This window comes from Oryzias latipes, chromosome 17 (genome assembly GCF_053564925.1).
Source record: "Oryzias latipes strain Hd-rR chromosome 17, Olatipes_Hd-rR_3.1".
Lineage (NCBI taxonomy): Eukaryota > Metazoa > Chordata > Actinopteri > Beloniformes > Adrianichthyidae > Oryzias > Oryzias latipes.
This window is the reverse complement of record NC_136253.1, coordinates 16579361-16606096: the sequence shown is the minus strand read 5'-3', so window position 1 is coordinate 16606096 and position 26736 is coordinate 16579361. Positions and strand designations below refer to the sequence as shown.

Below are 26736 nucleotides of genomic sequence, written 5' to 3'. Positions count from 1 at the left end.
AATGAAACATTCCGGTGGAAACCTCAGAGGCTGAAAGAGCGTCTGAGATTCCCAGGCGTCTGCACGGTTTCCTGCATGCATGGTGGTGGTAGTGGGGGGTGCAGTGTGACTCTGAAGCATTCTTTCTCAGGGTCAATACAGTTATTGTTCAGAAAGGGGACTTCCCCTCCACCCCACCCCCCCACCCCCCCCCATTGACAGACGCTCAGCTGTCTGCGTCTGCATCACTTCCTGCAGTGGGGGGGGTTCTCTTTGAAACACTCGAAGGTCTTCGCTCTGATGAGTGCAAACTTCACTCTGGGAGGGGCTTTGTTAACCTTGACCAGTGAAGTTTACCCAGGTCTTTGCACGTGCACGCCCTCACGTGCGCTTAGGAAGCTGGTGTGTTTGCTCCATTGTCATAAACTGGAGCTTTTGTGAGTCTCAGTCCTCTCATCTGCTTCACCTTTATTTGGTTTACACACAGCGACCCCCCAGGGCTGGGCCCCCTGCTGTTTACAGAGCAGATTCTTGGGCTGAGCAAACACCAGAAGTGCCCCTCCCACACACGCTGCCTCAGACGTGTGGAGACCTGCGGGCCGCTCCGATGCTTCGGCGCGCCACTTTGTCGGCTTTATGGTTTCCATGGTGACCATCTTTGATTACAGGCCAGACACATTTCCTGGGACCGCCACCATGGCAGCAACCAGCAGACCTGTGACGAAACAGAAAGCCTGACAAAGTGCACAGATTTACCTGACTTAACTGTTACTGTGGCAACAGTGGGGGCGGGGCAAACTTCAGCATTAGCTGCTGTGTGAAAAGGAAACTTCAACCCCAAAACCAGTGAACACATTTGTCAGACATGGAAAAAATGCTCTGCTTTTTGGACCCAGGGGGGGCATTATGGGATATTTTTCCCAAAAAAATGAAAAAGACATTGGCCCCGCCTCCTTCAAACACTTCAAAAACCAAACCAAGCCCCGTCAGTTTATCAGGTAACCACTGGGGTTTTTTTCTACAAATACCTTGGTGATTTCAATGTAAAAGTCCAACTTCACAACAGAATCCACTTGTGTTTGCGTTCAAACCTTCTCTGCTCCATGGCTGATGGAGACGAGGTTCTTTTTTAGGAACTTTTTTGTTTTATTTCACATCAAATTTCTGCTTTAATGTTTGTGTTTCCATAACCCATCTCTGTGGAAAAGATTTCTCAATAACTGAGCAGGGGGACACACCCTGAGGTCATGTGTCCCACAGCCTTATGGGTCTGGGTCAGCTCAGGCTTTTATAGAAAGTCACTGGACTAGGGCTGCACGATATGAGGAAAACTCGCGATATGCGATATTGGTGATTAATATCGCGATAACGATATAATTTGCGGTATGTAAAAAAATAACCAAACAACCAAAAACATAATTTACATTTCACTTCAACAGTTTAAAAATTATACTCCAAATGACCCTTGTCGACGTAGGAGGCAAACATCAAACATAAAAGGGTTCCATCTGATTGATCAACAAGGTAAACGGGTCCTTCGGATTGGTTAAATGCATAAAGGGATTAATTTCATTTGTTCACTATTTCAGGCTGCCATGAGTTTTTTTTGCACATTTGAGGTAACCATTTATTGCGATTTTCGCCGTCTTTTGCGGTATGCATATTGCACAGCTTGATGTCGCGATAACGATAAATTTGCGGTATATTGTGCAGGCCTACACTGGACCCTTATTTAATTCTCCAAAAACTGGAAATGGGGGTGTCAGAATGGCTGTGCTGATGATTGGATCAGAGAGCTTTACATGTGACCTTCTTTCTCTGCAGGGAAGGCCTTTGACATTACCTACGTGCGCCTCAAGTTCCACACCAGCCGGCCGGAGAGCTTTGCCATCTACAAGCGCACGAAAGAGGGGGGGCCCTGGGTGCCATACCAGTACTACAGCGGCTCCTGCGAAAAGACGTACCAGAAGGTCAACCGCGGCTTCATCCGCACCGCAGACGACGAGCAGCAGGCGCTCTGCACTGATGAGTTCAGCGACATCTCGCCTCTCACTGGGGGCAACGTGGCCTTCTCCACGCTGGAGGGGCGGCCCAGCTCCCACAACTTTGACAACAGCCCCGTCCTGCAGGTGAGCCGGGCCCCGCCCTGTGATTTCACCAGGTCACAGAGGGGATGCAGGTAGAAGTTAGCGAAGCGGGTTCCTGCTTGTGTTGGAGGGCTGGTCAGTAGTTTGAACTCTGGGAGGCAAAGGAATCGTTTGCATAGTCAAACTCCTCCCACCACAACCACAGAAAGGAAGGGGGGAGGTCTCAAAAAAAGGGGGGGAAGCATGTCAGGGCCCATCCCCGCTCAGGTTGCAGGTTTGTTTCCTGTGAGTGATAGTTTCTTTGCCCCCTCCCTCCCTGGATGCACTGGCTTGGCTTGGTCTGGCTGAGCAACAGCTGGAGAGCCCCCCCAGCCCTCCATGTTTATGTTTCCATTATCCATCTCTGTGGAAATAGTTGCTCAATAACTGGAGAGATTCTTTGTTGCTCAACTTAGTGGAGGATGGGCCCGCCCCCTCCACTGCAGCTCTGTTCTGCCTGATCAGAGAAGCGGGTCATCCGGAGCAGAACAGTCAGATACTGTTCCAACTGGGGCTTCAGAGCCCCCTCTGCATGCTCTCACACGCCACGGCCTTCTGCCGGAGCCATCGGATCATCTCAGAACTGGAATTTGAGGAGCAAAACTTCAGGCATGAGAGCAGGAGGCTTCCTTCTGCTGCAGACCGGACAGAGCTGGAGATGCTGCAGCGGAATTCAACACTGAGGAGCCTTTCAGGAACGTTCTATTGTCTAAACTCAATCAAACACTTGAGCAAAGATGCAACACCATAAAAGTTCACCGCAAGAAATGCTGAACGCCTAACTAGTTGAAAAGTAGAATTTTTTAAATGTAAAAAAACTAAATCTGCAAAAGTATCATGAAATAATATCGTTCAGAAGCAGAGTTTGAGTGAGAATGTGTGATATTAAAAAAAAACATCTGGGTAATGCTTGCTTAAGTTCTGAGCTCAGAGAGTTCATGAAAAGTTTCCATTTATTTGACTGATTAGAGAACAGCAGTCAAGTCTAAGAAGAAGCAGATATCTACTGAAGGAGCTGAACCTTTTAAACCAGAACGGCTGAAGGAGTTCAGAAGAGCTGAAGATAAGAGTCTGAAACTGACTTTTTGCTGTTTTCTAAACTCCGACTGAAGGAGACCCCCCCTCCCCCCATGATCATAACCTGTGATCATTGACTGTATATGAGAACTGGACTGACTGAGTGTGACATCACCCACAGAAATCGGCTTACTCCTGGATCCGTATGAAATAAAGTCAATCATTCGCCATTTTTTCACATTAAAGACGCCACCACGTTGGTTTCGGACAACGTCAGTAAGCAATGATTGTTTTGAGTCGGTCTGAGTCGCTGTCTCTATGGCAACCACTCTCCCCAATAAGGAGTGAGCTTGTTGGAAGTCCACACCCCTACCACTTGAAAGCGGGCTCTGGAAAAAAGGTCAAAGGTTATGAACGCTCAATGTGAGGTTACATAATTTTATGGAGGCATTTTATTGGTCAGTTTATAAGCTGAATAATTTGCAACAAAGAAAAAAATATTATGGAACAAAAAAACTATTGCCAAGAAAATGCTAAATGTATCTGAGCAACATTGGTTATTCTGACAAATAGAATGACTGAGTAATTAATAGCTGTTTATATCTCTGTAGAAGTAGACGGGATTTCTGCTTTTCAGAGCCAGACTTCCTGGTTGGAACACTAGGGGAGGGGGGTCACTCAGGCCGATTGTCATTTACAGTGAATGTCTGTAATGGACCATCATGATGTTTGCAGCATCCGTGACCCTGTGAGGCGGAGCTTCTTCTGTGGGGGCCTTTGGGGCTCCACAGTACATGAGTGCGTTCTTTTGCTGAACCACATGGTGATGAAGATGTTGAAGATGCTGTCTTAGCGGGGATGGGGCTCACCTTTGCTCTGCTGCAGCAGCTCTGCCCCCACCCCACCCACACACACACCACCAGTAAATGAACATGAACAGATTTAGCTCCACAGTTCAAACTTCCCTATTTGACTTGTCGGCATGAAGCTATTTTTACCAAAGCCGGGGACTCTTTTGAAGGCGTGGGGGCGTCAGGCAGCACCGGGTTGCTCAAACATTCCGGACGTCTTCAGGCTTGGAGCAGGAAATAACCACTGAAGCCCCGCCTGCCCGCAGCCCATGACCCTGTAAACCAATTGCGAAGAGCAGCAAGTCCTCCCATCAAAACCTGCTGGTTCCCTTGAAGTGACTTCATCTCCATGCAGCATCATGGTTTTAACGATAGGCCGTGTGATGAACCCCTCCACCCTGAGCGGAGCAGGGGCAACTCCATGAAAGCTCACACAGTTACAGTGAAGCGTGTAAACTAGGAAATCCTTAAAACAAAAAAAGGAAACATAAGCTCATCTGAGGTTTTTCATGTCAGAGCTTCCAAAGTCAGTGCTTCCAAAGTCAGAGTTCAACCCGCTGGGGTCAGCGGCAGACACCTGCCCCCACATGACCCATACCGGTGACCCTCCAGGTCCATGCCTCCAATTACCAGATAATAACCAGAACACTACAGAACACTACACTAGCCCAACCACAGCGTTCCTTTAAACAAGTGTTCTGCTGGCTCTGGACCTGAGGTTCTGCCCTTACCCCAGCCTGCTTGGAGTCTCAGCTGAGGGGGGCTGAGGAGTGAAGTCAGCTGTGAGCTGTTCTAGTTCAGAACGGGCTGGGCCTGTCGCCGCATGTTCCAGACACACAGTCTGACCTTGCAGGAAGCCTTAGGGTCCAACCCCCCCCCCCGCACATTTTTCTCATGTTTGTGGGTGAATTCAGATCTAATACTGATTGTCTCAGTGGGGCGGAGGGGGTTGGATTGTCAGAAATCCTGAAGGAGTGAATTTGGGACGGCTTTGCTTCCACGCTGAACGCATTCCCAGGAGATTTCCAGGATTTCACATAACTGTGCAAAGTATCGGGGGGAAAGGCGAGCGTTGACACATCTGACCTGTGAGGGTGGCTGGCCAAACCTTTAATGGGATTCCTGGTTTCTAAAAATGGTTTTGAGGGGTGTAGACATTTGAAGTCTCCTGTCAATGCCCAACAGTCTGGTTTGTTCTAGACTTCCAGCTCTGATCTCTTGTTTGTCTTCAAACAGCTGCTCTGGCCTGGCTTAACAAAGGACCTGATAACAGACCCCATACACACACTAGCCCCCGCTGATACAGAGCAAAACTAGCAGGCAGCCTTGAGTCTGTGGCTGTGATCACAAACAAAAGCTTCAACTTTTCCAAGTTGAAGGAAATGTTGGCCTTTCCTGACTGTTTGAACAGAGAACTGGAGCCACCTCAGTTCTCAGACTCAAGTCAACTTCTCCATGTTTTCTGTCATCCCTCCATGATTTATGGCAATGTGGAAGCCTTGACTCATGATCCAATTATATGCAGACGACCTGACTGTTTACACAAACGCAGCTGTCCTGGAGCTTTCCATTGTTGTGAGGTGATCCAGCTGCCAAAACGTTCTTTATCTCTTAGCAGCTTTAGTACGTTAAGTTCCTGACACTGTAACTGTAAGTTTATCTTTTTGACACCAAGTTTTTTTTAGCTTAATTTCAATAAACACAGAAGCCTTTATAGTATTGTTTTTTTTTCTCAGAGCAGTTTAGTTTCTGTGGTTAATTATTTTTTTACACATTTTAATTTCATGAACTCTACTTTGAATTTACTGACTGACTTAGAACTACAGTTTGAACTGATTTACAAACACGAGACTACTAAATTCGAGCACAAAATTTACATTTTTATATCAATTAGTCTTTACTAATCTCCTTTTGAATTATCTACATTATCTACCAACAATTAAAGATTAGCTAGTTAAACATATTTACCATTCTTGTTTTTGTCTTTGTCTATTGTGTAATGGTTTGTCTTTTTGCTTGTTTTAATATTTAGCATTTCAGCAAAACAATCCGTTTTATGCTTTTTAATGCAGTTAATTTAGCTTTTTATCTAGAGTTTTCAATATGTAGCATTTTAGCATTGTTATTATCAACACATTTCTGCTTTTTTATTTATTTTATTTTATTTTGTTTTATTTTATTTATTTAGGTTCTACCTGAACCTGCACAGTTCTTCACATCCCTTTGACACAGAAAAATAATTGTAATCTTTGTGCTCCAGGACTGGGTGACAGCCACGGACATCAAGGTGACCCTGAACCGACTCAATACATTTGGAGACGAAGTGTTCAATGACCCCAAAGTTCTCAAGTCCTACTATTACGCCATCTCGGACTTTGCTGTGGGAGGAAGGTAACAGACGAGTTCTCTGTTTTTATCCTTGATTACTTGAGTCTGTTTCAGATTCTGAACTAGAGTCTACTACGAAGTCTGGACTGGATTCTGCCTAAGTGTATAGACCACCTTCTTCAGCGTCTGAACTAGTTTGTCTCAAAGTCTAAACTAGAGTTTGTATGATGGAGCAGCTCCGTCCCTCTGTCTGAGTGAGCACAGGGAGACATATACATGCTGGCTCACATCCACGTCCACGGTTTAGTGTGTCTATTTTCCATCATACCTGCTTTATGTTTTATATATTCCAAAGGATTTATTTAAAAAAAAAAAAAAGAAAACTTACAAGTTTTTCTTTGTTTCCTGGACTTAGTAAGACAACCCTGCAATAGTTTATTTCAAAGTCTGTTTCCATCCTGACTAGTCTGCTTCAGTCTGAACTAGTCTGCTTTAGTCTGAACTAGTCCGCTTTAGTCTGGACTAGTCTGCTTTAGTCTGGACTAGTCTGCTTTAGTCTGGACTAGTCTGCTTCTGTCTGGAGTAGTCTGCTTTAGTCTGGACTAGTCTGCTTCTGTCTGGACTAGTCTGCCTCTGTCTGAACTTGTCTGCTTCTGTCTGGACTAGTCTGCTTTAGTCTGGACTAGTCTGCTTTAGTCTGAACTAGTCTGCTTTAGTCTGGACTAGTCTGCTTTAGTCTGAACTAGTCCGCTTTAGTCTGGACTAGTCTGCTTCTGTCTGGACTAGTCTGCCTCTGTCTGAACTTGTCTGCTTCTGTCTGAACTTGTCTGCTTTAGTCTGGACTAGTCTGCTTTAGTCTGAACTAGTCTGCTTTAGTCTGGACTAGTCTGCTTTAGTCTGGACTAGTCTGCTTCTGTCTGGAGTAGTCTGCTTTAGTCTGGACTAGTCTGCTTCTGTCTGGACTAGTCTGCCTCTGTCTGAACTTGTCTGCTTCAGTCTGAACTTGTCTGCTTCAGTCTGGACTAGTCTGCTAAAGTCTGGACTAGTCTGCTTTAGTCTGGACTAGTCTGCCTCTGTCTGAACTTGTCTGCTTCTGTCTGGACTAGTCGGTTTCTGTCTGGACTAGTCGGTTTCTGTCTGGACTAGTCTGCTTCTGTCTGGACTAGTCTGCTTCTGTCTGGACTAGTTTGCTTCTGTCTGGACTAGTCTGCTTCGGTCTGAACTTGTCTGATTCAGTCTGTCCTAGTCTGCTTTGTTTTGTACTAGTCTGCTTCCATCTGTCCTAGTCTGCTTTAGTTTGGACTAGTCTGCTTCAGTCTGGACTAGTCTGCTTTAGTCTGTACTAGTCTGCTTCTGTCTGGACTAGTCTGCTTCGATCTGGACTGGTCTGCTACGGTCTGTACTGGTCTGCTTCCATCTGTGCTATTTTACTTCTGAGTCCGGAGTAGATTCTGTTTCAGAGTCTAAACTAGACTCTGCTTTAAGGCCCGTACACACCGGGACGAATATTCGCCAGCCGTTATTCGCCAGCGTTTTTCAACACGTTTTTTGTGTTCACACTCAGGCGATTTTCGCTGACGATGAGCCGAGCGAACATGCAATTTCATTCCCTGACATTAGATGGCGCTTAATGGTAAACAGAAATACTCCTTTACACAAGGTGGCACTGCGCAACTTTACGCTTCTTAAAGTCGCTTTTCACTCAGAAGAAGAGAGCAAGTATTTACGCGCTTGTCAGAATCAAACAAAGAAAACATGAATATTTCCAGCACCAGTAGCTCTAGCTCCAGTTCCAGCGATGAAGAAATTATTGTTCTGTTGAATGATGAAAGACTCCGGAAAAGACGCCGATTTTGGGTACATCCCATAGTTACAATAAGAGAAGAACATGGGGAGTTTTATCGACTGGTACAAGAGCTGAAAATGTATCATGAGCGTTTTCGGGGATATTTTAGAATGTCCGTCACTGAGTGCATCTTCTTCGTCTTATTTCTTCGCGGCAGTGCAGACGCTACTTGGCGTATATCTTCTTCGCCGTTACGTATGTGGGCTCAGCAAGACAGTTTTGTGTTTGAGCGCCCCCAAGTTGTGTTTTACTGTAACCTCAGAAGCTCCAGACACGTTTGCGAAAGCGCCATTCTCATTGGTCGTATAGTTTTTGATGCGGCGCGTCAAACCAAAAAAAAACGAACCCGAGGCGTTTTTTAAAAAATGACGCTTTTACGCGTGGCGTTTTTCGCGTCGGTGTGCACACTCACATTGGTGCCCTTTGTTTAGTCACGAGGCGTTAAACGTCGGCGAATATCGCGCGCAAAATTCCTCCCGGTGTGTACGGGCCTTTAGAGTCAAAACCAGAGTCTGGAACAGAGTCTGGACTAAAGTCTCCTTTGGGCGCCTCACTAGAGTAGGAGACTGGCTTTAACAAGTGAGTGAGTTTGGTATGCAGGTTGTCTTTTGGTCCTGAGGTTTTGTTTTTTCTCTCCCCCTTGTTGTCACTTGCTCCAGAATCTGTTAGAAATGGGGGGAAATGGTCTTGACAGGCATTACTAGAGCAGTAACCTTCTTCAGCGTAATCCGTCCAAAATGTAGAGCAGAATTTTCTTCACTGGCATTCCTGAAATTCCTGCCCAGCAGGGATGGATTACAGGGAAACAGGAATGGGGCGTGGCCAACTGTACGGCTGAATAGGTAGGAGGCTTGTGCACACCACCTGCAGGATTTACCCTTTACTTATACAGGGAGGGCTTTACCTGTGCCCCCCGTTAATGTTTGCCCAGCAGATTCCCGCCTGCAGACAGCCTTCACTGCCATTTAGCCGGTCAAACGCTGCACACTGATCTGTCATAGACTGCATTTTCCGTTAGATTCCTGAAATGTTTTTACCATTACCTTATATCTGAATCAGACCAATCAGAACTTCAGATGTTTGAAGTCTACAAAACTTTTCATGGTAAATTGAGCTTTTCCCCCAGAAAGACTTTTTTTTTTAAAGTTTTAAATAATTTTGTATGTAAAGCCCTTACAGGAAAAAGACAAACGAATGCAGACAAAAGTTACAAATGAAATGGTAAAATCTTAAATTGATTTAAAGCAAACAGAACTAAATGGTTTAGTCTGAGGCCATAATTTTGTCTGGATTTCTAACCTAATTTGCAGGCTTTGGAGAATGACTGAAGGTTAACACGTTGACAAAAAATATACTCTGATGTTGTGACTGCGTCGGAGCTCATCTGCCATTTGGCTTGTGTTGTGTGCTTATTCATGTTGCTGCTGCTTTAGCTCAGTTCTGTGCTGTTATCCAAATCATTCATGATGAGGCGTTCTAGAAAGCGTAAAATCCTGATGTCAACATTTGAATGTTTTTAGAAAGTTTTTCCCACTTTTGTTTTCAAAGTCCCCACTCCTCTCATCATTTGATCTGTTGTAAACGTTGCCCCCAGTCGTCTTTTAATGATGGTGATGCCGTTCTTAGCCAAAATCCAAGAACCTGTGTTGTTTTTCTGGGACATTAGTACTCAGGAGTTCATCTGAAATTTGCCTTTGAGTTGTGGCCAGGGCTGTTGGCGTAGCAAGGCCGCCTCCATTTCCCACCATCCATCTATTTAGATTAGATTTAGATTTATTTCAAACATCTAAAGCAAAACATGTAGAACAATGCAAAATAGAACTATAAAAATAAAGTATATAAGTAAAAAAGTCTTGTCTAAATACATGTTTGAAAAGGTGATAGACAGAAGTCATTGCTTATTTAAGCCTACCGCTCAATGTACTTTTCACATATTAGTCCATAATATTCCAAATAATTATCTATTCTCTTTTTCACATTTCACAGTAAATAATTTGATATTTCTTAATTTTTGTTCATCCATCTTCCATTGTGTTTACACTCTGTCCTGCTAGTTTACAGACCCTCACAGCAAAAATGGTGAGCGATACTAGAGCTATCCAGCCGTACAGTTTTGAGTCAGATCCCAGCTCAGACGAGCAAAATCTATTTGTCTGCATGTGGAAGCATCAGAATAGAGCGGAGCAGGGAGCTGGAAGTGGGGTAAAGCGCCTGCATGAGTGCCTGCATGCACTCATGTCTTCATTGTCCCGTGTTCCTCCAATGCAACTCCTATCAGTTCCTGAACTTTTGAAAGTCAGTGATGATCATCTCCCATGAAGCCCGAGCTTCTCCTCGTCCTGCAAGTCTCTCTTGATGAAGTTCTGATCTTCGTCCTGAAGCTGAGGGTTCTGGTGTCTGTAGCCAAATCACGTGTCAGAGCTTTAACCCCATTTCCTGTTGGGGGGGGGGGGGGGGGGGGGGTTGCAGCCTCTTAGGGAAAGCTCTTTCTTCCTTCCAGAGCGGGCTGCCAGCAAACACCTGAGACAAAAGCCGCTGAGCAAGCCCTGTCCTGTTGTGGTGAGGGGTGGATTTGGAAGAAAAGCTTCCCTTGAAGGCAGCAACTGCAAAAGCTTCAGCATAATCTCTAAGGCCGTGTTTGAAAGTGTCCTCCTCCCCTCCTGGAGGTTGTGTGTCATCCAGGTGTGCTTCTGTGTGGCAGGTGTAAGTGTAACGGCCATGCCAGCGAGTGTGTGAAGAACAGTGTGGGCCGGCTGGTTTGCGACTGCAAACACAACACCGCCGGCGACGACTGTAACACCTGCAGACCGTTCTTCAACGACCGACCCTGGAGGAGAGCCACAGCCGACAGCGCCAACGAGTGTCTGTGTGAGTCTGATGCCCGGTCCAGAAAATCCAGCTGCAGCACTGACCCCCCACGGCAGCCAGGCTTTTGCTGCTGCAGCTCCCAAAATGTGGAAAGCCCCACCCCCACACGATAACCACGCCCACTTCTTGGTTTTAAACATATTTGAAAAACTGATTATTGTTTGTTCAAATACACTGTTTACCATTTAGAAAACACATTTGGACTGGGTTCTGCTGAAGCTTCTCGGGTTCTCCCTACGTCTCTTTATCAGAGAGAACAGTGTCATCTGCACAGAAACACACAAAGAAGTCCTATGAATTTGTGTGACTCTCATAAAGCTGCTCCGGGTTTTGTAACTCCGGTTCTGGGAAGAGCTCCTGCAGTAAGCTGGAGGCATATCAGAAGCTCCTCCAAAAATCCACTCGCTTATCTGAACATTCATGTGGGAAACTGAGCCTGTAGGGGATTGTGGGAAGTGTAGTCAGTATCAGATCATGATTCATACTCCAGACTGTGAGGTGTGACCAAAAGGGGATTTTACTTAAATCTGCTCCCACAGTTGCGCCATCCATCCAGCAACACTTGAGGAACAGTTTTTACATGCATGAACCATTTAGTCCACATCTGGTGCCTCTTACTGCCCGTATGTGGGTTCTGCAGCTTCTCCTGCATGACTGACGATGGTTAACCCACGCATGTGCTTGTGTCTCAGCCTGCAACTGTAACGGGAAGAGCGCAGAGTGTTACTTCGATCCAGAGCTGTACCGAGCCACTGGGCATGGAGGACACTGCAGAAACTGCGCCGACAACACAGACGGACCCAACTGCGAGCGATGCCTGGACAACTACTACAGAGACCAGAGCGGCAACCGCTGCCAGCCCTGCAGCTGCAGCCCCATCGGTGAGCCATAACACCTGCTGCAAAAAGAGGAGGATCTGATGGCCTAATAAAAGTTTCAGAGAACCAATCTGGATCACACACACACACACACACACACACACCCACAGACAGACAACATTTTGTTGTTTTCATTCTCATCTTGTGGTTTTCTGCAGGCTCTCTGTCTCCTCAGTGTGACAGAGGAGGAGTGTGTGCATGTAAACCAGGCGTGACCGGAGAGAAGTGCGACCGCTGTCTACCTGGATACCACAGTCTGACAGAGGCCGGCTGCAGGTACAAACCCCGCTGATTAGAGCCATCTATTGATTAGTAGCCACCAGAAAAATGTATGACAGCTTAAAACAGGAAAAACCGTAACTTTCGAGCCAATGGGGGTACTTCCAGTTCCGACCAAGGACTTTCGGTTCTGAATATTGATGTCTGCAGCCAGATGCCCTTGGTTTGGTTCTTTTCTCCTTGTTGTAGGTCAGGAGGTAAATCCATCTACTTGAAATTTTTTTTTTCTTGGATATCTTCAGTGATGGACCGTAATCTTTGAGCGCCCTCTTCTGGCAACGCCACAAAGATGCACAGGATGCAGTTGAAGAACTGCTCTAAATTACATTATTATGGAGGTTAAGAACAAACAAATGAGCCTGTTTTCTAAACGCTCACAGTCAGACTTCCCCTCACTTGCTCCTCTTGGTGATGCAGTTTTGAACTCCTCAGAAATAATTTTATATAATGTTACATGAAATCTGCCCCCTCCTTCATGTTGCAGGCAGTGCAGCTGCTCACCTGCAGGAAGCACTCAGGAGTGTGATGTGGCGACGGGTCAGTGCCGCTGCAAAGAGAACGTGGAGGGCTTCAGCTGTGACAGGTTTGCTCGCCCCCACCGTCCTCATATTTCAGACTGACTTCTTGACAGTGACCCCCCCGGTCGCTTTTTTTGGTTTGTTTTTTGCTTCAGGTGTAAACTGGGATTCTTCAACCTGGACCCACATAACCCTCAGGGCTGCACGCCTTGCTTCTGCTTTCAGCACTCGTCTGTGTGCAACAGCGCCGAGGGATACTCCGTCCACTCCATCACCTCCAGCTTCACCAACGGTAACGCCATTGCTGCCGGGACGACCCCCCCCCCCAAGAAAGTTAGTTCATGTGCTGAATTGTGTTTGTGTGACAGGGAATGAGCAGTGGAGGGGTCAGCAGCAGGATGGATCCAGCGTCTCCATCCAGTGGTCTCCCAGCGGACAAGAGGTTTCCCTCAGCTCAGACAGCTTCCTACCCATGTACTTTGTAGCTCCAGGTACCCACCCCCCACTCCATATTCACACACAGTCTGTAATAGTTTAAATCCTTTTAAAGCAAAAAAGCCTGGACCCTCCCCCATTACTGCTCCTCTGGTTGTGGCGTTTCAGAGAAGTTTCTGGGGAACCAGATCCTGAGTTACGGTCAGAACCTGAGCCTGAACTTCCGCGTGGAGCGCCGGGACCACCGTCTGTCTGCTGAGGATCTGATTCTGGAGGGGGCTAACATGCGGGTGGCCGTCCCACTTATCGCTCAGGGCAACGCCTACCCCAATGAGAACATGCAGACCTACGTGTTCCGGTGAGGTCTGGGTTAAGAGTATGGATGTAGAAATATGATTACAGTAACTAAATACAGACTAAGGTAAAAAAGGCTTTTTTTTTTGCACATGATCTGTTAATAAATATTAGTAAAAAGTTGTGCTGAATCACTAACCTGGACTAATATTAAAATAAGAAATCTTGGTGTTCTTTCTTAGTCACCTCAGTCGTCCCCCCAGGCTCTATTTTTTCAACACTTCCTTTTCTTCATTGTCTGTAAATTACACCCCTTGCTTTGCCATGATACCCCCCGCCCAGGGCTCCAGACTGCGAGCAATTGGTCGCATATTGCGACCAAAATTTGAGAGTGTGCGACTGAATTTTACATCCAGTCGCACATGTGCGACCAATAAATTTGCCTCCCCCACCCTTCGTATTTTTTTATACATCAAACGTGGAAGGGGCACGTCAATGATCAATGAAATAATCAATGAGACGCAAGCCACACGGACGCAGGCAGACACACACACTCGCGCACATACTCATGAAACGCGAGCACGTACACTCTCGCGTGATACCTGTCTGTGAGGCGGCCACTGCGTGTGAGAAGAATAGGGAAAGCCACTGTGAGTGGCTAAAATGCGTGGAGGGGGCGGGGCCTAGAGATAATCGAGCGCGCGTAAAAATCTGTGGGAAGGAAACTGAGATAAATATCACAACCTGATATGTGCGTCTGAGCTATGGGTAAGCGAACTATTGATTCGTTCTTCCGACCTGCGGCTAGTGTACCAGTGCCAGAGTGTACAGCAGGGGTCTCAAACTCGCGGCCGCAGGCTATTTGCGGCCCCCAAGATGATATTTTGCGGTCCCCGCCTTAATATGAAGGTTTAATGTTACTGCAGGCCGCCAGTTTGTATGAAGACACTTTTTCATTGTCGTGCACGGAGCTGACCAACCAATCACAGTGGGGTATATGACTCTTGGGGGCGTGACAATGACAGGGTTTGAAAGCAGGAAACCTGACAGCTCCCTCCCCGGACCACATTAAGGAGTTCTTTACTTTCTTTTATAACATATTTATTCGCTCGTAATTTTCTACATACACGCAGTCCGTGCTGAACTTTTCTCTGGGCCGCACAGAACCGGAGGAAGGTTTAGGTTTTGGTTACGGCGGCGCATCAAACGGGTTACGGCAGCACACCGCTCCCGTCCCGCGGGAGTCGGGTCAGCTGAGGAGAATAAATGTCCCACACCTACATGCGTGACACCTAACGGGGCTTGAACTTTAAACACGCTCGAGCAAAAACAACATTAGTTTTAGACACACTGAAAATACGTGGGGAAAATGCAACGATAGACGTGCTTGAGATGAACCAGCGCCTCGCCTGGATCGTTGGGGAGACCAGGCGGGGGGGGGGGCTGTGAGATGAAAGCGAATCTGCAGCAAGACTGAAGGAGAACAGTTGGAGTTGTCCTTAACATTCAATTTAGTTTTAATATTCTTCTCCCCCTTAGTATGATCTGTGTTATTATATATTTATGATTATTTAAGGTTTTGTGATGTATGTAGCCTTTTTTAATGAATTGGTATTTTAAATTATTTTAATTAATCACTCCACTACAAAAACCATCAGGACACATGTCCCATAATGCATTGTTTTGTAGTCTGTAGGGCAGCTTTCAGTCAGTTCACTTTTCAGCTGTGTCCGGGTAGGTTTGCCCCTTGCTCCCACCCCTTTCTCGCGATATTTTTGTGATGATTGACAGTTGATGTTGGAGCAAAAACAAAAATATGTCTCACACCAGGTGATCTGCGCAGCGTTGAGTTCACCTGAGTGATCTCAAACACGGTTATTGTGCATCTTGGCTGCACCTATTTAGTGTCACAAAGATAAATTTCCATCAGTTTTCTTTACTTATTTGTACTGTCATGACAGCGATGGTGCTGTCAGTTTACCTTCTTGTTGCATCTTCAAAAGTGCAGATTAAAATGTGACACTGAATTTGAAACAGCACATTGTAATTTCTGCATCTATTATTAAAGTATTTATTAGTAATACAGTGGAAGTTAGTAGATTTGGTTAGAATATTGATTTACAGTATGCGCCCCTAAATTTTCTGGTTGCGCCCCTAAAATTTTCAGTTAGGGGCCACTGTGCTCCTAGTGAAAAAAGTTAGTCTGGAGCCCTGCCCCCGCCCCAGACTGGGTGTCATTCTTGACATCAGTATCAGTATCTTTGCACCCCCACATCAATGCATTCATAAAATCTGCATATTTCAATCCAGCAAATCCATCCCCTCCAGGGCTCCCGGTCCTGTTCCACCTCTCTCTTCTAACCCCGCCCCCTAAAATAACTCATTTATTTAAACTATTTTCTCTAAAATGTCAATGTTTTACTTTTTTTTAGCCTTTTCTTTAATAAATGACTTTGTTCTAATAAAGTGGTTTTTGGTGAGGAATTTCCAGTTGAAATGTATTTTTAGAAGTGAGTTTGTGTTTATGTAAAACAACCATAGATTAGGTTTACAATCATTTAACAGTCATATTCTTTTGATAATTGGATTTAACTCTACTTTTTTTTGTATTGGAAAACACAGAAAATCTGTAAAAAAAAAATCTGTTCTTTATTTTCAAGTTTGACATGATTAGTTTAATGTGTTAAATTATGTTTTTATTTTATTTTATTTGTAATCTTAAAGTCTGATCAGTTTAAAATCAGGGGATTATCTGGATGTATTCATACAACTGTGAAATTCTTGTTTTATCAGCTGTACTAATCCAAAGTGTTCTGGTTCCGACTCAGCCTCCACGACAGCACCGACTACCCCTGGAGGCCGCACATCAGCCACGCAGATTTCCAGAAACTGCTCCAGAACCTGACAGCCATCAAGATTCGTGGCACCTACAGCGAAAGGAGTGCGTAACACGGCCCAGCCCACTGCGGTCCGAATGTTCTTTTGCCGCTCTAACCAGCCTATCTGCAGGTGCCGGGTTCCTGGATGATGTCTCCTTGGTGACGGCCAGGCGGGGTCCAGGCGTACCAGCCCGTTGGGTGGAGCAGTGCGACTGTCCCCAGGGTTACCAAGGTCAGCACTGCGAGCAGTGCACGCTGGGATACCGGCGCGCTCGCCCGGACTTGGGTGCCTTTAGCCCCTGCGAGCCATGCAGCTGCAACGGACACAGCGACGCCTGCAACCCCGTCACCGGTACTGCCGCCTCTTTGGTTGATCTGTGGTGAGCTGGTGGTGTTATCAGGAGAAACTCATTCTCAGCACCCGTCTGTCCATGCAGGAGCGTGCGACTGTCAGGACAACACTGCTGGGCTGAGCTGTGAGCGCTGCAAGGACGGTTTCTACGGCGACGCCACTCAGGGGAGCCCCAACGACTGTCAACCCTGTCCCTGTCCTGGGGGGGCCACCTGTGCCATTGTGCCGTCAACCAGGGAGGTGGTGTGCACCAACTGTCCCACTGGAACCACAGGTGCCCGCAGCCGCTAGCAGGTGACCTCAAACTGTCAGCAGAACCAAGTATAACTGGCGGTGGCTCACATGTCTGCAGGTAAACGCTGCGAGCTCTGTGACGACGGCCACTTTGGGGACCCGCTGGGTCAGAACGGACCCGTGCGCAGCTGCCACAAATGCATGTGCAGCGGCAACATCGATTTGAACGCCGTCGGCAACTGCAACCGGGAGACCGGGGAGTGCCTGAAGTGCGTCAATGACACCGAGGGCTTCTTCTGCGACCGCTGTAAAGAAGGTTTCTACGGCAACGCCCTCAGCACCGGCCCTGGCAAGAGATGCAAATGTAAGAGCCTTCATCCCCTTTAACTATTAAGGACCTGGATTCTTCCCATAAGTCTGTATCATTGCAAATATATCAGTTTTGTTAGATAATTCCCCCAAGCTAACAGAAAAATGTCTCTGAAGCCCAGATGACCTTCTTCAGAGCCTTCTAGCCATCTCCTGCTGGTAAAGTAGCTACAGCAAGCTCAGTGTTGCTAACAAGGAGAACATTCTCAAAGGTTTCAGGGTTCTTATTCAGTATGACTGCGACCAAATTATCTTCCTAAGAGTCTAAGGAAACAAAAGGATCCTGAAAGGAAAGGCCATGTTCCTGCTAAACTCTAAAGCTTTCTCTTCCTCCTCAGCCTGCTCCTGCTCCCCTTTTGGCACCGTGGGCCAACAGACCAGCTGTTCTGAGGTCACGGGTCAGTGCGAGTGTCTTCCCAACGTGGCCGAACGGGACTGCAGCGCCTGCCAGCCTGGACACTTCAACCTTCAGAGCGGCAAAGGATGCGAGCGGTCAGTTCCTGCCGGTAGCTCCATCACTGCAATGCACTCTATTCTCCACCATCCACAGATGGGAACTCTGACCTTAAAAAAAAAAGAATTCCTGTTGAGGAGGGGCCAGTATCTGCAGATCTATTCTCCATCCTCTGATGTCCTCCCATAACTCTTGGTTTGTCCACAGGTGCAACTGCAACCCCATTGGCTCCACTAACGGGCAGTGTGACATCGTTACGGGACAGTGCGAGTGCCAGCCCGGCGTCAGCGGCCTTCACTGCGATCGCTGCGAGGTCAACTTCTTTGGCTTCAGCTCGTCTGGATGCAAACGTGAGCGAGTCTTCCTCTGGTTTCACCGAAACTTCAAAGCTTTTCTAAGAAACTTCTTCCAACATCGAAGTACTATTGGTTCTTCTGATGGAAGATCATAAAATGTAGCTTTCATGAATCATATCTGTGTAGATTCTCATTCACCCAGACTGATTTCAGTTAAGCAATGGGTTAAAAAAAAAGCAGACAGCTGGACCTTGTTCATATTTTATTGATGAAGATTTTCTGTTCTTCTCTAAGAAGCTTTCTCAATTTGGTGGATCATTAATGGGCAGTTAAAGGTTTTCAGTTCCAGGAAGACTTCTCTTTGGGTTTCTCTGGTTGCTCTAGGATCACAATCTCCTCCTGGTTGGATTCTTACGATTTTTTAAAAGGTTTAACGCAAAACTTTGCACATTAGCTTGTTTCGCCTGCAGTTGTAGATCCTGTGGAAAAATTATTAGACATTTCCACTTAAAAAGGGATCAGTAAGTGATCTTTTTTTGTGCTGCAGCCTGTGACTGTGACTCTGAAGGCTCCTCATCGGGTCAGTGTAAGGATGACGGGCGCTGCCAGTGTCGGCCCGGCTTCGTGGGGGCCCGCTGCGACATGTGCGAGGAGAATTACTTCTACAATCGCTCCGTGCCGGGTTGCCAGCAGTGCCCCTCCTGCTATGGCCTGGTTCGGGACAAGGTGAGGACCACCACACCTCTGCTCCCCCCTCATCTTTTACGACAAACTGATTTTCCGTTCTGGGTTTCCAGGTGAACCAGCAGCGGCAGAAGCTGCACGACTTGCAGACTCTGATCGATAACCTGGGCTCAGGCCAGGAAACCGTCAGCGATAAGGCATTTGAGGATCGTCTGAAGGAAGCAGAAAAGGCCATTGCAGAGCTGTTATCCGAAGCTCAGGCCAGCAAAGGTACCAGAACCCGTGAGGATTTAGATTTTCAGCGCAACTGAGGAGATTTATATATATATTTTTTAATAACCATCCTGCAGATTTGGACAGAGGCCTGATGGACCGACTGGATACCATCAACAACACTCTGACGACCCAGTGGAACCGCCTGCAGAGCATCCGCAACACCGTGGACGACACGGGTGCACAGGCCGACCGCGCCCGCAGCCGAGTCCAGGATGCAGAGAGCTTGATCGACAGGGCCCGTCAGGAGCTGGACAAGGCCAAGGACGCCCTCAGCAAAGTGGTAAGCAGGGTCAGTGTAGTCATGGGAACCTTCCCTGTGGGTGGAATGATAATCGCTGAGGCCGTTTGCAGGACATCAAGCCCCCCACTGGAACAGGAGAGCCCAACAACATGACCCTACTGGCTGAGGAAGCCAGACGACTCGCAGAAAAGTAAGATCACCAACACAAATGTGAACGCTTGGACACTTCCGCAGTCGCCTGCAAATCCTGCAGTTGTCTGCCCCTTGTATGCGCACGTCTGCACATACCTGCAGTTGTGTCAAAAAAACTTGTTAGAACTACTGTTAGAAGTGAAAAGAGGAAGTTCAAGAATGAAAGTTGCTTTACAATGAAAAGATTCCCCAAATAAAGCTTAAGTTCTGATGCTTCCTTCTTCATAGTTCCAGAAACTATGGGGTCAAATCAGGATCGGCTTGAAGTGAATGAAAAACCAGACTGTAAATTTGAGAAAGAAAAACTGAAATTGAAATTAACAACAGTTTTAAACTTGAAAGTACACATGGCAAACATCAAGGAATTATTGAAAATTAGAAAACTAAAGTTGTAAAGTAAAATAAAAACTCGACACATGCAGCTTGACAGAGTTACATAAATCTTCATTTCGATCAGACTTTTTTATTCTTATTTTTGCTGGACTCGTTGTTTTAAACTTTAAGATTTTAAACGTGACAGGAAAGTGGGAAAATGTTCATGTTTGTCTGAGAAAAGAGTCTAAGTGTGTAGTGAGGCGTCCCCCCTGTTACCCATGGGAATCATGCCCCAGGAGCCAATGAGCTCAAAGCCCCCGCCCCCACCTAAAATTAGGCTCAGCAGTGAAAACTTGAAAGTCTGAATTGAAACTGAAAACCAAGAACTGAAAGCAAAGAAGGAGAAGTGAAAAAAAGTTAAAAATACAAAATGGCAGCTGTTACAAAACAAATTTATTTCATTTGGAAACAGTTTAAAGTTTTTGTTTTTTATTCAAGTTTAAAAATTATATTTTTTTCACAATTTCAGTATTTCTTTCAAGTTAAAAATATTTTTCACATTTACAACTTTATTTTTCAAATTTTCAATAATTCCTTCAAGTTTACCAGGTTTACTTTCGAGCTTTACTTTAGAGTTTTAAATTTTCTTTTCTTTTTTTCAAATTTACAACATCTATTGTTGAAATTTACAATCTGGTTGTTCATTCACTGTAGGCAGATCCAGATTTAAGGCTATAAAAACCATTCACAACCATCATGCTTCTACGGCCTACCCTTCTTTTTTGTTTTGTAATTAAAAGAAGCCCCAATGACACGCAGTGAGTCCAGCCCGCCCATCTCATGCATCATTCTGTAACCGTGTAGACGGCCTGATCTCTTCATCTGGTCACATCATTTGAGTTTTTTTATGACCCACAACATCAGCTCAGTCTCCACCTGAGTTAGACCACGATTCAATTAATCAATTGGAAATTGATCAGTTCTTCTGGTAGTCAACATTTTCTCCGACAAACTGCTTTGTTTTGCTGCGGATTGTAGAAAAAGAGTTCAGCGAACGCATCACACAGAGACGATTGTCGGCCCCGTCATTCAACCTGTTGTTGGGGGGTTTTAGAGGGAATAAAGGGAGGGGGGCTGGTGCATGAGATGGCATTAAGGCGTTTGCATTATTCTACTTAAATTAAATTAATTTTATTTTATTTATATAGCACCTTTCATGACAAGAAAGACAGCTCAAGGTGCTGTACATAAAAACAAAACAAATGCAATAAAATACAATAAAATACATTAAATTAGCCCCACACAATAAAATACACAAAGACAAACACCAGTGGAAAATAAATAGAAAAGCTGTACGGTGTTGGTTACAGCCTACAATTACCACAAAATAAGGGAAATTGAAACAGATTATGTCTTGGCGAGAAAACGATCATCAAAAGGACAATAAATTAAGCCATGGCGTTCTTCCAGGATTCACTCATACACAGTTTTACTACAACAGCAATGAACGTTCAGGAAGAGGAGTCGGGGAAAACACATGAACATGGAAGTGTTACCAAGCATGAAGTCTTGTTTGAAATGCTTCATGCTAGAAACCTCTGCCGTCTCCTTTGTCTGCAGGCACAAGACTGAAGCTGACCAGATTGAGAAAATTGCCAAAGACGCCAACGACACGTCGACAAAGGCCTATAACCTGCTGCTGAAGACTCTGGAGGGAGAAAGCCGGACAGGCCAGGAGATCGAGGAGCTGAACAAGAAGTGGGTTTGGTTTCATTATGCAGCTCTTTGGTCTGTTTTTTCCTTTGTTTTTGCCTCATTCTTGTGTGACTTTTCCGTCTTGCCTTTGAATTATTAAACTTTTACCCTTTTCTGCGTCTTATTGTTGCTGTCTGAGACTTTGTGGGAGTTTTGTGTGTTTGTGCTCTCATTTTTAGCAGCTTTCCTTCCCACATGTCATTAAACACATCATCTCCTGCTCAGGTATAATGAGAGTAAGGAGCTCGCCAAGAACCTGGAGAAGCAAGCCAAAAAGGTTCAGGACGAGGCAGATGAGGCTGGAAACCAGGCCTTGAAGATCTTCGCCAATCTAACCAGCCTCCCGCCATTTGACGCCAAGGCCCTGGAGGTGAGGCAGACGCCACCTGAAGCAGCAGGTGATCCAAATGAAACAGTACTGATGCTTTGTCCTTTCAGGACGAAGCCAATAAGATCAAGAAAGAGGCAACAGACCTTGACAATCTGGTTGACAAAATGGAGAAGAACTACAACGACATGAGAGACGACCTGAAGTCCAAAGAGCAGGAGGTCCGCAAGCTGCTGGAGAAAGGCAAGAGTGAGCAGCAGGTAGGAGATATGCACGCTTTATCTTCACATTGGAACTCCAGACTCCTACTGGGCTCTGAACGCACCATTTCCTAATGCTTTGGACAGACTGCAGACCAGCTGCTAGCCCGGGCAGACGCTGCCAAAGCTCTGGCTGAAGAGGCTGCCCAGAAGGGCAAGGCTACTTTTGCAGAAGCTGAGAACATCCTGGAAGACCTCAGAGGTACCCGAATGCAACACGTCCCAGTCTTCATCCACAGATCTGACCACAGCAAGCAGTCACTTTTCTAATATTACACAAAAACAAAAACACAGAAATAAAGTCCACAATGCTCACTGAAATGACTTAAAACGTTCATAAGTAAAAATAAATTAAACTTTCTTGTAAATTAAATGATCAAAAGGAGCCATTACTTTTGAGTTGTTGATTAACAGAATTATTAATGAAATACAGCTGGACAAAAATGATGGTACCTCCATAAAAGACTGAGAATTAATCGCCCAGGGGGTCATGATGAACTCAGGTATGTCCTTTAATTGACATCACAGCTGTTTTCAAACCCATCATCAGTCAGTCTGCCTATTTAAAGGGAGTCAAATAGTCACGTTGCTGTTTGGTGAAAAGGTGTGAACCACACTGAACATGGACAAAAGAAAGTGAAAGACAGAATTGTCCCAGGACATTAGAAACAAAATCTAACACAAACATCTTAAAGGTAAAGGCTATAAAACCATCTCTAAGCAGCTTGAAGTTCCTGTGACGACAGTGGCATATATTATTCAGAAGTTTAAGACCCACGGGACGGTAGCCAACCTACCTGGACGGGGCTGGAAGAGGAAAATGATGACAAATTGAGGAGACGGATAGTTTTAACTGTATCCAGAGAGCCCAGAACAACCTCCAAAGACATTAAAGGTGAACTCCTAGATCAAGGTACATCAGTGTCATATCGCACCATTCGTCTGTGTTTTAGCCAGAGTGGACTTCATGGGAGACGACCAAGGAGGTTGAGACTGGAATTAGCAAAAATGCATGTTGACAAGCCACAAAGCTTGTGGGAAAATGTCCTTTGGACAGATGAGACCAAACTGGAGCTTTTTGGTGAGGCACATCAGCTCTACGGTCATAGACTCAAAAATAAGGCATACAACCAAAAGAACACTGTTCCTACTGTGAAACATGGAGGAGGCTCAGTTCTGTTCTGGGGCTGCTTTGCTGCATCTGGCACAGGGTGTCTTGAAGTTGTACAAGGTCAAATGAAATCTCCAAATCATCAAGGCATTCTGGGTAGAAATGTGCTGCCTAGTGTCAGATAGCTTGGTCTCAGTGGCAGGTCATGGGTCTTCCAACAGGACAAGGATCCAAAAAACCCCAAGAATGGCTCAGAGAAAAGCGTTGGACTATTCTGAAGTGGCCTTCTATGAGTCCAGATCTGTATCCCATTGAACATCTGTGGAAGGAGCTGAAACATGCCATTTGGAGAAGACAGTTGTCAAACCTGAGACAACTGGAGCAGTTTGCTCATGAGGAGTGGGCCAAAATACCTGTGGACAGGTGCAGGCGGCTCAAGGACAAATCCAGAAACCGTTTCATTGCAGTCATTGCCTCAAATGGTTGTGCAACAAAATATTAAGTTATGGGTACCATCATTTTTGTCCAGCCCTATTGCATAATGTTTTTTTTATTCTGTTAATCAATAACTCAAAAGTAATGGCTGATTTTGATTATTTAATCTTCAATGCATTTGAATTTATGGTTACTTTTAAGCGTTTCAAGTCATTTCAGTGAGCATTGTGGACTTTCTTTCTTTAACTGAGGGGTACCAACAATTTTGTCCACCACTGTATATCTATGTTAAAGTCTAAAGTGTATTTCATAGTTAATGTCTCTGTTAAATTCATAGTTTCCATTTATTGACTTGTTAAATTTTACATATAAGGTTATGTCTTAGTTTAGTAAAATTTACACCCAAGTTTGCATCTTTAGTTTTGTAAAGTTTTCTTTCGAGGCTGTGTCTAAGAAAAAGTTTTTGTCTGTTTTTATGATAATTTGTACATCTGATGGAACGCTTTAAAAAAAAATGCATGTGAGGTAAGTGGGTATTAGACTTGTGTGGCACTAGCTTTTAAGCATTTACCGGTACTTATCCTTTTTATGTTAAACAATAAGTTAAAAAAGCTCTTAAAGTAAAAAAATCTACTGCAGACTTTGACAGGAGAGTCAACGATAACAAGACTGCAGCTGAAGAAGCCCTGAAGAAGATCCCTGCTATCAATGCTACCATCATGTCTGCCAACGAGAAGACCAGGGAGGCAAAGACTGCTCTCGGCAATGCAACTGAAAATGCCCTGGAGGCCAAGAGAAAGGCAGAGGAGGCCGAAAAAATCGCCAGCAACGTGCAGATTGTAAGCATTTACTGACATTCTGATTCCATAGTCTTTCGCTTCAGAGCTTCAAAATGAAAATGGCTCCTTGCAGGGATCAGCCAAGACCAAGGAGGACGCAGAAAAGGCCTTACAGGACACCAACAACCTGGAAAACGATGTCAACAACATGATGGATCAGCTGAGCGCTGCAGAGCAGGACCTGGCGAAGAAGAAAGTCGAGGCAGACGCCGACATGATGATGGCCGCCATGGTACCAAAACTTCTTCAGCTACCTGTGAGTCTCTGTACTGTCCACATTTCAACTCCTCCTTCTTCTGCTTCGCAGGCATCGGACAACGCCAAGGAGGCAGAGGATAATGCTCGGAAGGCCAAGAACATGGTGAAAAAGGTGTTGAAGGTCATCACTGACCTACTGGCCCAGCTGGGTAAGATGGCTTCATGATGTTGAAGAGGAACTGCATGAAAGGGTCGAACTTTGTTAACAAACAGAGAAACTTTTATCAACAGCAATTACATGGTAGAGGCTGAATAATGCTGCTACTTCTTATTCCCAATTTAAAACCTACAACTGTTGGAAGAACTAAACAATTATAAACATACTGCAATAACAGCTCAATCTGTGTGGAAAATGGTAAACTAGCTGAAGTACATTCAGGAGAGTCCATACCATCAGCAACATCTCATGATAAAAACACACCGCCCTCAGCAACACATGTTCAAGCAGCCACTTCTAAAAAAAAGGCTTTGATGGTAATCCATATCCACCATTGCATGGACGCTAGCAATGAACGGAACCGTTTTCATTTCTGCCTAATTTGTCAGGTCTGTCCCGCTTCAACATTTCACATTATGCCACTTCCAACTGTAGGTCATGGACATCTGCTAGTAAACAGCAAAAGAAAAGAAAAAAAATAAGCCCCTCCCTGCTTGTCCAGTGTGAATATCACCGACTAAACACACGTCAAATGCAGTATGCATGTAGCTTTAGACCCTGAAATGAAATTTCCAACTGGACTGTAATAAAATGGCATTTTTCTCCACAGGCAACATCGATAAGGTGGACCTGAGCAAACTGAACGATATTGACGAGTCATTAAAGAAAGCCAAAGAGAAGATGCGCGATAGCAAGCTGGATGAGAAGCTAAAGGAGCTGAATGCTGTGGCCAGCTCGCAGAAGGACATGATTGACAGCTACGACCAACAGATACGGGAGATCCGGGCCGACATCGCCAACCTCAATGACATCAAGAACACGCTACCTGAAGGCTGCTTCAACACTCCGTCCCTGGAGAGGCCTTAGCCCCGCCCTCTTCTTCTAGACACGCACCCTCCCCTCACTCACGTCTAACACTCCGGCGAACATGCCGACTTTTACCAAAACTACTTTTAAAACATTTGATCGTCGATTCTCGTCTCTGCCGACGTTTTCCAGGAGGGGCGTGGTTTCACAACAAGGACGTTGAGCCGTGCGGAGGCACAAAACCAGAACCACCAACCCGAAGTGACTGCAGCTTCTCAAAGGAGGTCTAGCCGCACCGCGGCTCCACTCCGCTCCACACCACTTCCTGTCAGATTACGTGAAGGAACCGTCATCTGGGCTCCCTGCATCTACAGTATTCTCCTCTCCAGCAGGGGGCAGTAAAGCCATGAGAACTCGCCCTGCTCCGTACAAAGCTGCCCAAAAACACTTAAGACCAGATCCACATGGTCCTGCAAAAACACTAAGACCAGATCCACATGGTCCTGCAAGAACACTAAGACCAGATCCACATGGTCCTGCAAAAACACGAAGACCAGATCCACATGATTTTGCTGCTGCCTGTCATCTGGAAACTAGAAGGAAAGAACCGCTCGATTTCGGCTTCTTCTTCAGCATGCGTGTGAGATGAAGAACAGCTGCATCTTTCCTCATAAACTGTCCTGACCTCTTGAGCTCCTGTTGGACTTGTGGAAACCTTCTTCCCTCTATCTGTCGCACATCACAGCTCAGCTGTGATGCGTTCGTGGTTCTGTCGGAGGTGCAGCTGTCCCAGCTCTGGTGTTGAAAAACCTGAGATGTTCCTCACTTGTTGTTTTTAGGACATTAAAATGGACACATCATGTTCAGATGCAGGAGCCTGTTGTCTGAAAACGTCTTTTAACATCTACTTCATGGCTGCTCCATCCTGAACATTTAGATCTTGCTGGTTTCCCAGAGGTTTCTGCCAAATTACTTAAAACGCGGATTTGGTATTCAGCCAACTAAAACCTAGAAACTGATCCAGGTAATCTGAAACATCTGGGAAAGAAGCAGGGTGGTAGATGTGGAGGACAGG

At 45.6% G+C, this 26736-nt stretch overlaps 1 protein-coding gene across 1 annotated transcript in view; it reads left to right on the top strand.

Moving 5' to 3' along the window:
- Positions 1-26531, top strand: part of lamc1 (laminin, gamma 1) — a 42909-nt gene extending 16378 nt beyond the window's left edge. The window contains 27 exon segments of the mRNA NM_001201523.2: positions 1804-2108; positions 6234-6364; positions 10849-11015; positions 11708-11896; positions 12052-12169; positions 12657-12755; positions 12846-12982; positions 13059-13181; positions 13294-13483; positions 16248-16360; positions 16429-16650; positions 16736-16924; positions 17003-17248; positions 17592-17745; positions 17915-18057; positions 18551-18729; positions 18801-18957; positions 19038-19243; positions 19315-19394; positions 21332-21469; positions 21692-21836; positions 21905-22054; positions 22142-22256; positions 24240-24439; positions 24513-24671; positions 24747-24846; positions 25465-26531. Coding sequence (NP_001188452.1) covers positions 1804-2108; positions 6234-6364; positions 10849-11015; positions 11708-11896; positions 12052-12169; positions 12657-12755; positions 12846-12982; positions 13059-13181; positions 13294-13483; positions 16248-16360; positions 16429-16650; positions 16736-16924; positions 17003-17248; positions 17592-17745; positions 17915-18057; positions 18551-18729; positions 18801-18957; positions 19038-19243; positions 19315-19394; positions 21332-21469; positions 21692-21836; positions 21905-22054; positions 22142-22256; positions 24240-24439; positions 24513-24671; positions 24747-24846; positions 25465-25721 — 4412 coding nt within the window. The 3' untranslated portion in view covers positions 25722-26531.
- The last annotated feature ends 205 nt before the right edge of the window (positions 26532-26736 follow it).